This window comes from Danio aesculapii, chromosome 13, assembly GCF_903798145.1.
Source record: "Danio aesculapii chromosome 13, fDanAes4.1, whole genome shotgun sequence".
NCBI classification, from domain to species: domain Eukaryota; kingdom Metazoa; phylum Chordata; class Actinopteri; order Cypriniformes; family Danionidae; genus Danio; species Danio aesculapii.
Genome location: NC_079447.1, coordinates 34,390,264 through 34,405,072, shown reverse-complemented (window position 1 = coordinate 34,405,072; position 14,809 = coordinate 34,390,264). Strand labels below are relative to the sequence as shown.

At 35.1% G+C, this 14,809-nt stretch overlaps 1 protein-coding gene across 1 annotated transcript in view; it reads left to right on the top strand.

The window, feature by feature from the left end:
- Positions 1 to 14,809, top strand: part of nsd2 (nuclear receptor binding SET domain protein 2) — a 37,827-nt gene that overhangs the window by 16,085 nt on the left and 6,933 nt on the right. The window contains exons 12-21 of the mRNA XM_056470825.1: positions 2,055 to 2,147; positions 2,229 to 2,352; positions 2,438 to 2,638; positions 5,249 to 5,428; positions 5,583 to 5,739; positions 8,091 to 8,293; positions 8,375 to 8,478; positions 10,830 to 11,099; positions 12,040 to 12,156; positions 12,412 to 12,553. Coding sequence (XP_056326800.1) covers positions 2,055 to 2,147; positions 2,229 to 2,352; positions 2,438 to 2,638; positions 5,249 to 5,428; positions 5,583 to 5,739; positions 8,091 to 8,293; positions 8,375 to 8,478; positions 10,830 to 11,099; positions 12,040 to 12,156; positions 12,412 to 12,553 — 1,591 coding nt within the window. The remainder of the gene's footprint in view (positions 1 to 2,054; positions 2,148 to 2,228; positions 2,353 to 2,437; positions 2,639 to 5,248; positions 5,429 to 5,582; positions 5,740 to 8,090; positions 8,294 to 8,374; positions 8,479 to 10,829; positions 11,100 to 12,039; positions 12,157 to 12,411; positions 12,554 to 14,809) is intronic.

Genomic DNA, 14,809 nt, shown 5'->3' with positions numbered 1-14,809 from the left:
CGCTGTCACAGAATCATGTCCTTTCGTAAAAGTAGCTTGTGTAATCATTGTCAGATATGGGAAAACATTAATATTGGAGTTCTCATATTAGCACTCCACCAGAAGATGAGCTGCTGTAATTGGACAGGTGGACATACCCAATGTAAAAACCATACGATCTAATGTTTTGCTCAGAGCAACCATCTTCCTATTTTGATTAACATTATGAAATAAATTCATGTTTTGGAGGCAAAAAAGAAAAATATTTTCAGTTCTATTAATGTTGGCCACCACTGTTTTGCGATTAAATACCAATATCTATCTTTATTCAGGTCTATGCAAAATCAGATAGAACTTCCCCAGTGGGGAGCAGATCAGTGAACAAAAGGTGTCATTTTAACAGTGTTCCTACTATAATTGCACAGTAAAATCGTCGTAAGCCGCATTGGAAATTTCCGGTTAGCACTTTGTTTTAGACTGGTATGTGCATGGATATGTACAGTGCTCAGCATGATTGAATATTTGTATCCATTTCTCAGTGAATATATGCAATGTATTTTGGTGGGTTTAAACAAAACAGATTCATTATACAGATATATTTATTAAAATAATATTTGTCACCAAACATGATTAGAAATTGAAAGATAATACAATTAAATTAAACCTACAAAATAAAAAATCTTTTTTATTATTATTATTATTTTTTTTTTTTTTTTGCTTGATTTTTCCTCTTAATTTTGTATTTAATATTTTTCTATAACATAAATTTGGGTGTACTAGTTTTTGAACCGTTTTCATGAGTTATTTTGTTCGATAAGCTCCAGTTTTGGCTTTTAGTACTGACTAATCTAATGTATATGCACAAATATAATATTGTATAGCTTCCTATTAAAAATATGAATTTATAAGATACATTTGTGAGGGGTGTACTTTTATATGCTGAGCACTGTATATGGGTACATGAGCAGAATATCCATAGAGCGGAATATTGAGCACAGCTTCACACCCACACAGTGACGATGTCTTAAGATAGAGTGAAACCAGCGCGCTAAACAAAGCTGCGCAGTGGTGTGCTGCATAGCCTTTTATTTGATTATTTGCATTTGGTTCATATTTTTGGCCATTTTTCTCTTGCGTCTGAAAACTGAAGTGTTTATTGATTTATTATTATTATTTTTTATACATTTGTTCTCTTTGCGGCCAAAAAAACAAAATGCCAATACAGTGGTCCCTTGTTATTAGTGAGAGTTACGTTCTACAAATAAAATTTGTTTTTAGGTTTGTACAGCACAATGATCAACAACAGTTGTTTTTTGTGCTTTATAAATGAATAAATAAATAAACTAAACTTACCCGCAATCTGTGAAGTAGTCCGCTTTATTTTTTTTACAGTTTTGCAGACTTTATACACTCAGTCAGGCATTAACATTTTCACTTTTTTCTCTCTTGTTTAAACACTCTCAAAGTTTAAACTTTAGTAGAACAATAAGTCCAGTATTATAGAATGAGATCAAAGATCAAAAGCTGTTGTCAGGTGCAAACATTCATCCTTGTCAGCAAAAGGTTCATAAAGCTTTTTATCATTTTTGTGGATAATGCTGACATCCAGCGTAATGTTTTTTTTTCCTGCAGTCACTGATTCACAAAACTCAAGCAGACAGCATCCTTAAGTGGGTTGCATGTGACAGTTAGAAGAAACACTGGTGTGCGAACCCTGATATAAGCCTATGTTTACAATTCTAAAATGCATGGTGCGGCGCATCGGGTGTGTGACACCCCCCCCCCCCCCCCCCCCTTCACCATGGTCTTGCTGCACACTTTTTCACCCTTGTTGGAACTCACACTGCTAGCGATCGAAGATTTTATGTTCATATGGCAAGCTGAACACATTCTGTGCTCTACAGGAGACACATAGCAGAATGATTGACAATGGTCTACAGCCAATCAGGACGCAGAACACAATGCACTGTAAAAAAAAACTATTCTGCAAAATTGTGAGGCCACAAAAGGTGAACCGCGCTATAGCGAGAGATCACTGTAAACATCCCTAATGTATTCTAAAAATTACATTTCAGAGACCCGATTCTCCCAGTGACAGTACCGACGAGTCACATCATTCAAAGAAGACCGAACGCACTCCAGGTGCCAAGAAAGAGAGCGTGTGTCTGGTGAGTGAACCATCCTTGCAAATAATTGTTAATCTCTTGTGCTGCACAGCCATGACTTGTGAGTGTGTTGCTCTTCCACAGGTGTGTGAGCAGACCGGGGAGGATCTTGTGACGTGTGCGGGGCAGTGCTATGGCACATATCACCTGCATTGTATCGGAGTAGAACGGTCAGCAGAAAAGGTCCTGTGCACCGCCTGCAGCACAGGTGAGTTATACTTATATCATGTTAATAATTTTATGTTTAGCAACGCTTTCTCACTATTGTGGGCTAAATTTACTTTTACTTTCAGGTGTACATGTGTGTTTCACCTGTAAGAAGTCTGAAGGAGAGGTGCGGCGCTGCTGTGCGCTCCACTGTGGCCGTTTCTATCATGAGGCCTGTGTGCGGTTGAGTGCTCTGACCGTGTTTGAAAACCGAGGCTTCCGTTGCCCACTGCACACCTGCCTCAGCTGCCACTACAGCGGACGCGCCACCGGCAAGGCCACCAAAGGTACTGAAAACGCATTCACTTCAAGTCAATGACAATAATACAGTAACCACTCCGAATAATTTGTGGTAAAACCAGTGCTTCTAAAACTGAGAGGCGTCTTAAAAAAGGGGGCATGACAAGGCTAGGATAGTATACAGTTAGACCAAACAATACAGCGCTTGTCAAACTTAAAATTGCTTTTGAGGTCATATGAATGGCAACAAATGTAAATTTAAGTATTTGTGTGGGTAGGTTATATACAAACAGGGTGTCCACTGGGTCTTAAATTCCAAAAAACTAAATATTGGGGCTTAAAAAGTCTTAAATTCACTGAAATATTGTGTTGTAGGTCGTAACTCATTTTAAACAGGTCCTAATTTTCCCTCTTCCTTGTAAAGTTACTCAAATCGGGCCGATACCCATCCAATCACCAACAATATATCTCAAACTTTCACCAAACATTTTATTTATTAATTGTATTTCACAATATAGTTTAACTATCTTTTTTTTTTAGAATAACATTGGTTTAAAAGTTCTCCATGTATTAATAGCTACCTGGTGAGGACACTGAGCCTTGTGAATACATTTAGTTTATTATAGTTGTCAACTTGTATATTTTATTTTAAGTTATGTTTTAAAAAATGTGTATGTATACAACTAGAATTTTGACACATTGTTTAAAATGTGTGGCTAAGAAAAAAAATCTTTTCCATTGGCCCAACGGGGACATTAGAAAAAATCCTTGTCCCTGTTATCTATAAGCCTGAAATTTTATTCATAATGATCTTAAAATTGACTTGGTGAAACTAGCAGAATCCCTGACAAAGTCATTGGACGTTTGCTGCAAATGCACAGCATTTGCTTCAGTTGCATGTTTTGCGCAAGTTTAAGATATTCAGCTTTGTGTGGGGTGAAAAGCTTCCTGCTAGTTACTTGAAGCCAGTGTGGCAGTGCTTTGTGTTTGGTGCCAATCCAGCAATATAATATAATAATTTTATCGTGTATATTGACCGTAAACTACATCTCCCATAATGCTTGTTTGTTTTGCAACTTGCTGTCTCTAGATGGCAGTGTTTCCGCATTAGCGTTCCACTAAGCAAGATTTGTTTAACATTTGCAAATGTCCCATTGGTCAGCTCAAAATATATATATATTTTTTGTTCCATATTTGTTTTCTCAAATGTGACAGTTTTGGAGAAAAGAAGTGTCTTGTGTCTGATGCTCTTTGTTATTTACTTTGGAGTAATGTGAGTTTCTTAAACTGTTAAAATGATTCATGTTAACATAACCCAGATAATTAATATTCATTTTACATTAATGCAAATACATGCATTTATTTGTTACTTTAATATGCTATAATTAAAAAAGAGACAATTATTTAAATTCAAAATCAACCAAAAAGGCTTAAAGTGTATTTCATGTGTCAGTGCTGTTTGGGTAAGGGGTTCATAAACAAATGAAGATATCGTAAGTCCAAGGCACTCAAAGAAAGGAGAAAATGAAAAAGCCTGACATGGCTATTCAATTAAACAGCACCTATGTGGGTAACAAAGTTCAGGTGCGTCTGGAGTTCATTTGAACACTGTGGTCACATGACTCAATTGTATATCTAAACGATACAGAAAGTGATATATCAAACCCAAAGTCAACTTAACAGTCATTAATAATTCAGACAATTATTATACCTTGTTAAAAAGTAATGACATTTATACAGTGACAGTTATAACTGGCCATAATGAGGATAGCCATAATGCTAAAGTGGCCCTCAGTCAATATTAGTCTGACACCCCTGCTCTAAAGAGTAATCAAAGACCCTACTGCTATTTATTTGGATTCTTATTAAGTGAATTCTCAAACGGCAAATATTCATTTACCATATTTTATTATATTAAGTAGTCCGAGTCAGTTTTAGGGGTTGTTTTAATAATAAATTAAGCAAAGGATTAGAATAGGATTCTCTGTGAGCCAGAGAATACTATAAATAAAATGCATGTCTCTTTAAGGATGGTAAAGCTAATGCAATTCATTTTGTCGTCTTGAGACATTTACGTTCGGAGAACATAAAGGAAAAAATTCCTTTAGTTGGTCTTCCATCCACCTCCATAAAACCTGCAAAAATATTGTCATCATAACAGTTATGTATTTATGGATAAGAGTATGATGACGGTCTTGTTTTTCAATTTGTGTGTGCGTGCGTGTTTTGTTGTTTTTGGTGTTTCTGTGATATCCCAGTTTTTTATTTTGTTTCAAGTGTCTTTAGTTACAATACAGTATCCTTCAAATGAAGAATTTGATGCAACACACTTACTGTGTACATAAATGTTTTAACATCGCACATTTAATTACAAAAATACCTGCTGTAAGTACTTTGTAGTTCTTTTCTGGGAATTATATTTTCTCTAAGAGATCATTAATAGTACATAAATGAGCAAGACCGCAGGAAGCTAACTACCTAAGCTCTTTAAGTGCATAGTTCAAAAGTGAAGACTTTTATTTAATGTCATTTAATTTAGACATAGCACAACTTAAAACGTTTTACCAATGAATTAATTTAAGCTATTTCAGAAGTAATTGGTATCATGGCAAAGAAGGGTGTTGGTGTTATGGCATATACTATATTTCTCTTTACAGGAAAGATGATGCGATGTTTGCGGTGTCCTGTGGCCTATCATGTGGGAGACCTGTGTGTGGCTGCAGGCAGTGAGATGATCTCTTCCTCTGCCATTGTGTGCACAAACCACTTCAGGGCTAAGAAAGGCTACAGTCACCATTCGCATGTCAATGTCAGCTGGTGCTTTATCTGCTCAAAAGGTATGACATTCACTTCAATTATTCAAGACACAAGCTCTGTTTGGTTCCCTTTTTAGTGCTTTCAGAGTAATACGTTTAAGTATTGCAATTTAAAGGCTGTTGATTTCCTGTGATCATGCTGGCGTTCTAGAAATGTATACTTGTGTTATTCAAGGTGGCCGTCTGCTGTGTTGCGAGTCTTGTCCAGCAGCGTTTCACCCTGATTGTCTGAACATCGCTATGCCTGATGGCAGCTGGTTCTGTAATGACTGCCGCTCAGGGAAGAAACCTAAATACAGGGATGTCATCTGGGTCAAACTGGGGAACTACAGGTTTGTCATCTGACACACATCTTAAGCTTAATTTGGGTGACGTTTACACTTATGAAAAATGAAAAGCCCCTTGTCTATACACTCAAAATATTATTTTTGCAATTTTTTGTTTATTTAAAATGTTAAATTTTTTTGTTTATTTAAAATGTTAAAACAACATAATTCTTGGTACTTTTTTGAGGGACAACTTAATTGTTTTATGTTCAATAAACTTAAATTTGTAAAAACTATTATATTAACTCAACCAATTTTCCCCAGATTTTGTGCAAAATTTCATTTTTTATTTTTACAGCCTATTTTTTGAGTGTGATTTTTCTCAAATTTGTGGCAATATTATGGCCTTCCCTATGTTTTTCTCCTGTGAAAAATACACAAAATTATCTTTTGTTTAAGATCAAGATTCCACAATGCAATTAAAAAGCATAAATAGGGGTAAAAAAAAACATGAATTTAAAAATATAGAAAATGGTTAGTTTACGGATATTTTTCAGTGTGGTCAGAATTTTCAGTTTCTGTGTCATGGAAATTCAGCTTTTTAGTCCGTGCAAGTCAGGGAATTTGTCATTTGGCTTAGAGCAGAAACCTTGCAGAAAAACCGTTTCATGATCATTGGCCATGTACATGTTTTGACGAATTTCATACTTGTAATGTATCGGTTGTGTTATAGTCATATGAGAGCAGCAATGAGGAGTGATGGGAAATAATAGTCCAGAAGAGCAGTCTCAGAGCAATTATCCATAACCACGCCTCAACAAAAAAATGGAACACCAGCATTTACTACAGTGGAGTCTTCAGTATTTTCAAAATACTTAGATTTATTTCATGGGTCAAAGATGTTGAGGTAGTGTGGATGCTAGGTATAACCGTAACAAAACATTAATTTTTTTTTTTAAGTAAAAACACACTAGTGGAAACTGCACTTTAATAATCAGAATTCTTTGTTTATAGTCTATTTTCATTTGTTTATTGTAGCTCTATTTGAAGATTTTGGTTGGTTGATGTAGCTAGAGTGCTATTAGTTACTAGATTTTGATTGGGCATAAGATTTCTCTATGATGGTAAGATGGGTCCTCTTATGCCATATCTATTTCTCTGAGGCCTTTTTTTTATATATTGCACCTGTAACAAACCACAAAACAATGCTCTGTGGTTACCTTTAACCAGGGGTTACCAACGCTGTTCCTGGAGAGCTACTTTACTATTGATTTCAGTTGCAACCCTGACCAAACACACCTGTCTGTAATTATCAAGTGCTGTTTCAGGTCCTAATTAATTGTTTCAGGTGTGTTTGATTACGGTTGAAGCTGAATTCTGCAGGAAGGTAGCTCTCCACAAACTGGAGTATTGGTGACTAGGCATAAGCCAGTATAAGATTCTGATGGTATAATAACCTTTGGATAAAAATATCACTGTTTCACGGTGTTGTGATTACTGCTCTAAAATATATTCTTTTTAAATGTCTGAGTAAATAAAAACAAAAACTTTTTCCCCTTTGAAAGCAACTGTTTTTTTGAAAGATTTATAATATTTTGGAACAGTAAACATGTCAGGCTAAATAGTCATCTTTGGATATTCTCTGCTGGAGATACTGTTGTCCTAAAAAAATAAAATGTAAATAAAAAAATCTTACACATACCATAGGAACGGTATTGCAGAAAATGTTGTTGGTTTTAAAACCTTGACCTTTTCCAAACCGCAGTATAACTTGAAAACTGTTATTGTCCCATGCCTATTGGTGACCCTGCCTTAAACCAAGTCGTTAGGGCTTCAAGGTTTGCATTGCCTTAGTGCTTGACTGATAATGAGAAAGCTCTCTGAAAACCATAACTTTGCAACCGTAACATTTATTTTTATATTTTTCCAAGAAAAAAAAAAGAAACTAATTTGTTGTTTTAAATAATCTGCTCAAGACCACAATATACTTAAATACATAAAATAAAAACAAACAAACAAGAATACCATAATTTTGACAATCCGGCCATATTCATTTTTTTTAAACTACCATTGGTCAATTCTGATGATGCAATATAAAGTATAACTCTCAAGGTCTGCGATCTTTACCTATAATATCTTCAGTTAACAAGTAAAAAAAAATAATACAAACGCTGAAAATAGTAAATATATAGTAGTTTATAGTAAAAACGGAAGTGCAGTTCTAACTGAAATCAACATTTGTGGGTATTATACATCCATATCATAAATCTGCTGACTTTATAAAAGTGCTGTCAAAATAAAAGTCCTCATGTAGGAAGTGTATATCATTTTCATATAGTTTTCTATGTAAAACTAAAGCTGTGAGCTACAAAGGCAATTTTTCCTGTCCTTACCTTTTTGGCTTGATTTGAAACTAGATGGTGGCCTGCAGAGATCCGTCATCCTAAGAACATCCCAACCAACATCCAGCACCTGCGTCACGAGATCGGAGAGTTCCCCGTCTTCTTCTTTGGCTCTAAAGACTATTTCTGGACGCATCAGGGCCGAGTTTTTCCTTACATGGAGGGAGACAGAGGAAGCAAATACCAGCAGACTGGCATTGGGAAGGTCTTTAAGAATGGTAAAAATAATTTGTCTTGTTTTATCATCGTATTTTTATCAGTATTGTAAAAACAGTTGTGTAATGGTTCCTATTGTGCAGCCCTGCTGGATGCTGAAACTCGCTTTAAGGAGATTGAGATGGAGAGAGAGGCAAAAGAGGCTCATGAAAACAACAAGAAGCCTCCTCCATTCAAATACATCAAGGTACACTGCAATCCTTATGCAAGATTCTCATGATTGGAAGTTTGTAGTGATGCACCATTCCTTATTTATTCTGATGGCTTGTTTTTTTTTACAATCAAATTGATTAATTTCATTATCCATTTCCTTTTTTTTTTTTTTTTTTAATGTTTTTGTTTTAAATATATTTTTAAATATAACTTGTTTCATTTCAAAATATTAAGTAAAAACAATTATTTTATATTTTTATCAAACTTTGAGGACAGTAAGGTCTTAAAGATTAAAGATTAAATTTCATTTTCTTCCAGTATTTGTTGCACTGAGAACCGTGAGCTTTTGCCAATAATTTTTAAATGCAGCCAAAATCTTCACACGATGGAAATCAATAGATGCCAATGTAGAGTACATTATTAGTAGATACTGAGATTAACAATAGAGAGAGAGAGAGACAAAGAGATTTTTGCAGATGAAATGAACATGAATCCTCGTAATTTTCAACTTTTTGTAATGTATAAAACTTCTAGCAATCACCTAAACATGAGCTATAATAAAAACTGCCAACAAAAGTCTTATCCATACTGTTTTTTTAATTGTATTTATTTAATCATGGACTCACAGAAACTAGATAATTAACAATATAATGTTTTTAATTTTTTAATTACATGTGTAGGAAATATCCAGTTTTATCCCAAAAATGACCAGTCTGTCATATGAAGAAGAGCTGGAGTCATAGATTCAATTAAAAAGGAAGTTTACTAAAGATAGTTTGCAGTTTCTTAGGCTGCTCTGCTTACAATCTCAAAACAACAGCAATTATACTTTCACATAACATCATTAACTGTGTCATACATATAGATGTTTTAACCTGATTGGTTAAAACACAGATAGACTAAGAACATGTCCGTGTGTGCGCGTGTACAATTCTGAACGACATCTCAAGCATTCAAACATCAGACAGCCACTAGGTGTTCAGAGCTGACCCCAGACCTGTGAAATGATCCACAAAGGAATAGAACACACACACACACACACACACACACACACACACACACACACACACACAGTACAATCTGTTTCTTACCCAGGACAGAGTGTACTCTCAGCCATCTTATCAAAACTGGTACAAATCTGCGTCCAAACTGGCAGCTTACATACAAATGAGTTTACTTTAAAGGGCACCTATGGTGAAAAATCTACTTTTCAAGCTGTTTGGACAGACATATGTGCATGTATGGTGTATAGACCGTCATATTGGGGTGATATAAACAAACCCAGTCCTTTTTTTTTTTTTTAAATTTAACAACATAAAAACGGTGGACAAATTGGAGCGGTTTTCAGATCGACTGCAACTTTACGTAGGAGTGCGGTCCCCCCGCCCACCGAATTGATTGACAGCTGCGCGTATTAACATGTCCTGGTGGTCACGTGTATAATCATATCAACAAGACCAGACGTGCGCAAAGCAACCGGGAATAAAAGGTTTGTTCAGTTTGCTAGGATCATCAAATGTGATCAAGAGTAAGTTTCACATGTTTAAAATGTTTTAAAACGGTGCACGTGTGTAATGAATTACAGCGATTTAGCTTGGCTTTACTTCATCAGCAGAGCCACGTGTCAGAACAATTATAAAGGAAGACGCTTCAATCCCGGTTTGTGGACGTTAAATCAGGTTTATTTTGTACATTAATATAACAGATATCCATACAGCAGTGGATATTAACCTGTATCATGTCACATTTGCGTGCAAAAAGAGTGCAAAGCTAAACGGGCGCTCTGTCTGTGTGTGTGTCTACTGCGGTGTGTGTGTGTGTCCGCAAATCAAATGCGGCGCCGTAGGCACTATTTGTTCGAGTCTCAAAAATAACCATGCGCACCGACATCCGGAAACTCTGCGATGACGTCACATTCGCTGCTCGCACTCAAGCGAACAAGTGGATGCGTTGAGTATAAACCAGGCTTGAGGAAACAAATCATTTGGAATACAGAAAAGCCATCACACACATATTCTAGATTTACTTTCAAAATGACATTATAGGATGACACTAAGGTCATCCTATAATATAGGCCCTGTAATCTAGGCCCTTAAGCATTTAACTAGACAAGAAAGAATATGTGTTACTCCATGCTGGAGCGGATATCAGAAAATCCACGCCATCACATGTTTTCACTCCATGTAAGTGCTTAATTTACACGCTTTTTACTAAAAAAATGTAAGTGCCGCGTGTATGCAAGATCTGGCTGAGTTGAAAGAGAAGGAAAAATGACCAGTTGCTGATTGCACATTTAAAGCACAAATCATCCATTTTGAGTATTGGTGCATATGTTGAAATCTCTATAGTTTTTTTTTTTTAACATTGTGAGTGTGTTAACTTTAGGTGAACAAGCCTTGTGGGCGAGTGCAGGTGTACACCGCAGACATTTCTGAGATCCCCAAGTGTAACTGTAAGCCGTCAACAGAGCGACCCTGCAGCTTTGAGTCTGAGTGTCTGAACCGCATGCTGCTGTACGAGTGCCATCCTCAAGTGTGTCCGGCTGGAGAGCGATGCCAAAACCAGGACTTCACCAAACGCCTCTACCCCGAGACCAAGATCATCCGCACTGCAGGCAAAGGCTGGGGTCTGATTTCACTGCGGGACATTAAGAAAGTATGTAAAGCTGGCTTTTCTACAGGTTTAAATGATTTCTATGAGTGGAATTTCTGAAATGTCATGGAATATAAATTTTTTTGTCCAAGTCATGGAAGATCAAAGAATTTGTTTGTTGCTTTAAATTTTAACTCCATTTTATCAAGATGTAGTTTTTCTATACTGTGTTTTTTTCTTTTCTTTTCTTTTTTTTTTTGGGGAAAAAGCTGTACCTGTTAACTAGGGATAACATGTCAGTATAATATTACTTAAATTAAGAGCCTTGGGTTCATGATGACCATATATATATATATAAATATAAATGTGTGTGTGCGTGCGTGTGTGTGTGTGTATATAAATATACATATATATATATATATATATATATATATATATATATATATATATATATATATATATATATATATATATATATATATATATATATATGTATATGTGTATATATATATATATATATATATATATATATGCATGTATGTATATGAATACATGGATAGATATATCCATCCATTCATGTTTACATGCATGTATATTTATATATTTTTTGTTTAATTATTCATTCATTTATTATTTATTTTTTACTTAATGTATGTACTAATTATCATAAATATTATATTATTATTTCTTCATTATTTACTACTAATCTATTATTTATTATTTTCTAGTATATTGTTGGTACATTGTATCTTTTATTGGTAATTGTTGTGTAGGTGCTTGTTGGACCTAAATTTGTAAGTCGTTATGTGTAAATATTTTAAAAGAAAATTAAAAAGAAAGTAGAAATTTGTAAAACGGCAGTTTTTCCATTTATTAAAGGTCATGGAAATGTAGCTTTTTAGTGAATGTCGTTTAAAATTGGGGGAATTTGACATTTGGTTTAGAGTGGGAACCCTGGACTTACTGATTTATGGTTTTCTTCTTCCTTTTTTTTGTCGTTCAGGGCGAGTTTGTGAATGAATATGTGGGTGAGCTGATAGACGAGGAGGAGTGCAGAAGCAGAATCAGACATGCTCAGGAGAACGACATCACACATTTCTATATGCTCACTATAGACAAGGTAAATTTAGCCTATCTGTGATAACATGCTGCACTCGCTCTCCGTGTGTGGGGTTCATGTCTGATGTTGACATGTATGGGCCCTGTACAGCAGAGCCAGAGAAACAGTGTTGTATTGGGAGTGCCACTGAGCAGCAATATGTGGCATCACAGGTCACAATACTACAGATCCATCCATAAATAATACACTAATGACAGCGTTAATGATTGTGATTATTTGAGCTTCACACAAAGCACTGTTTGTGTGTGCGAACAGGATCGGATTATAGATGCGGGACCCAAAGGGAACTACTCTCGCTTCATGAACCACAGCTGCCAACCCAACTGTGAGACTCAGAAATGGACCGTTAATGGAGACACACGCGTGGGCCTGTTTGCAGTGTGTGACATTCCTGCTGGTGAGTCTTGATAGGGAAAATTGATGATAGAGTTTCACTTTGTTTTTCTCCACTTGATCCTAACTAGTTTTTCCATTCCATAAAGCAAAGATAACAGAGATACAGTTTTCTAAATAAAAGTAGCTCAAAATGTACTAGGGATGTGAAAATTTCTTCGCTGCAGATGTGAGCAATTCAATATCTGTTCAGTAATAATCAAAACCGGTTATTATGACATCATTTATCACATATGCATTGTATTGCAGTAGCTTTCGGTGAGGGAGGAGATGTGAGGGAGGTGACGTAATTTAAACGCTCGAACTACTTAAAAAGCAGATAACGGTTCACAATTCACACCTTGAGTTAGCTGGACAGTCTTTCACTAACAGGGAAGGACACCAGCTAGGAAAAAATGAAAGCTATAAACTCTGACTCTATGAGGTAACCGTTAATCTCCTGTCTCAGCTGTTTCAACAATAACATTATATGTGGATCCAGAGACGATCGTGTCTGCAGAGCGAGTTTTCTCCTCTGCATCGCCATCTATAATGGATCAGCTGATCGACACGCCTGTTTAACATAAATTTCTGTCATTGTTTGGTGAACAGAGCCAGAGCCGAGCTGACCGTCAAACGCAGCCTTTTCTGCTGAGCACGTGACCAATCATATGCGTTTAAGAACTCACTCGACAACAATTAAAAAAGCAAGCGAGAAAATATTTACATTAGTTTATTTGCTATAAATGCTCATGTTGTTCTGTGCATGTACTTTAGTTTTGTTTGATATGTAAAAAAAAAAAATAGAGTTTTCTTTGAGCAGGTAAAAGGAAAGGTACAGTACATGTATCTGACTGCTTGTATTAAAGGACAAAATTGTATTACAAATACTTTAAAAATATATTTATAAATTGTCAATTTTAATACAAGAATTATTGCGTTTCTAAGTAAAATATCAAATTGTGTATGGAAAGCATCGTCAATGCATTGTGATGCACTGAGATATTGAATTGAACCGAATTGATGGCATGATAATCATAACTGAACCGAACCGTGAGACCAGTGTAGGTTCACCCCTAAAATGTACACCATTTAAAGTAATTTGTCACAGTAAGTAACTCAATTTTCACAAAAGTACAACATATGAACGCAATATGAAATTTGAAAAACTACTATTGATCAATAAATTAGAGCAGAGGGAGCACTGCGCTGTCACACAAACAGTGAGTGCATCAGTTTTTATTTCAAGATCTGAGGTAAAATATCCATTGTTGTTCTCATGGTTAAGGCGATTTGTCCTTTAATTATAGGTCATGGGAATTCAGCTTTTTGGTGAAAGTCATATAAAAGTAGGCAAATGTGATATTTGGCCTGAAGTGGGAACACTGGCTTTACCATTCCTTATAGCAAACATGATATAGCGATACAGTTTTCTAAATTAAAAAATGCCCCAAAGTAAACAACTTAAAGTGATTTGTCACGAGTAATTGTTTCAATACAAAAATATGAAATATGAACGAAATAGGAAATTTGTAAAACTACTATCAAGCAAAATAATAGGGGAGTAAAGGGTATCCGTGGGGTCTTAAAAACTCTTAATGTCTTTAATCTCAAAAGATCAATTTTAGGCCTTAAAAAGTCTTAAATCTACTGAAACATTGTGCTTAAATCTTTTTTTAACAGGTCTTAATTTTCCTTTGTTCATGTATAGCTACCCAGTCTGGCCATTAACACAATCACCATTATTATTTTTAAGTAATTGACAGCTATGTTTTGTTCTATTCTTAGTAAGGGTTGTATGGTTTGTTAATAGATATATTTAAAAATTAATAAAAAAAAATATTCAAACAAAATTAATATTTTTGTTGTATTAAATATATTAATTTTAATAGCTTTTTTTAAGGGGCAAGTGAAAATCTTTTCTAAGTGGGATAATGGAAAATGGTCTTAATGTCTTAAATTTAACTTGGTGAAACCTGCATAAACCCTGGAATAACTCAATTTTGACAATATCAGAGAAACTAAACTTATTAATTCTAAAGTTACGGTGTGTTTGTTTATCTGTATAGGTTTATGTCTGTGTATATACACATGCATTGTGTTAAACAATTATGGGGTTCTATGAAATCTATTTATTCTTGTTCTTGTCTTTTATTTTTCTGAATTCTTTTTTTATTATTTATTTGTTTTATTCTAGACACCATAATTGTAGGTTTTACTAATTAAACAGTTTTTTTGTATTTTGTCCTCCGCACCACTTCATTCACTTGTGGATCTATAT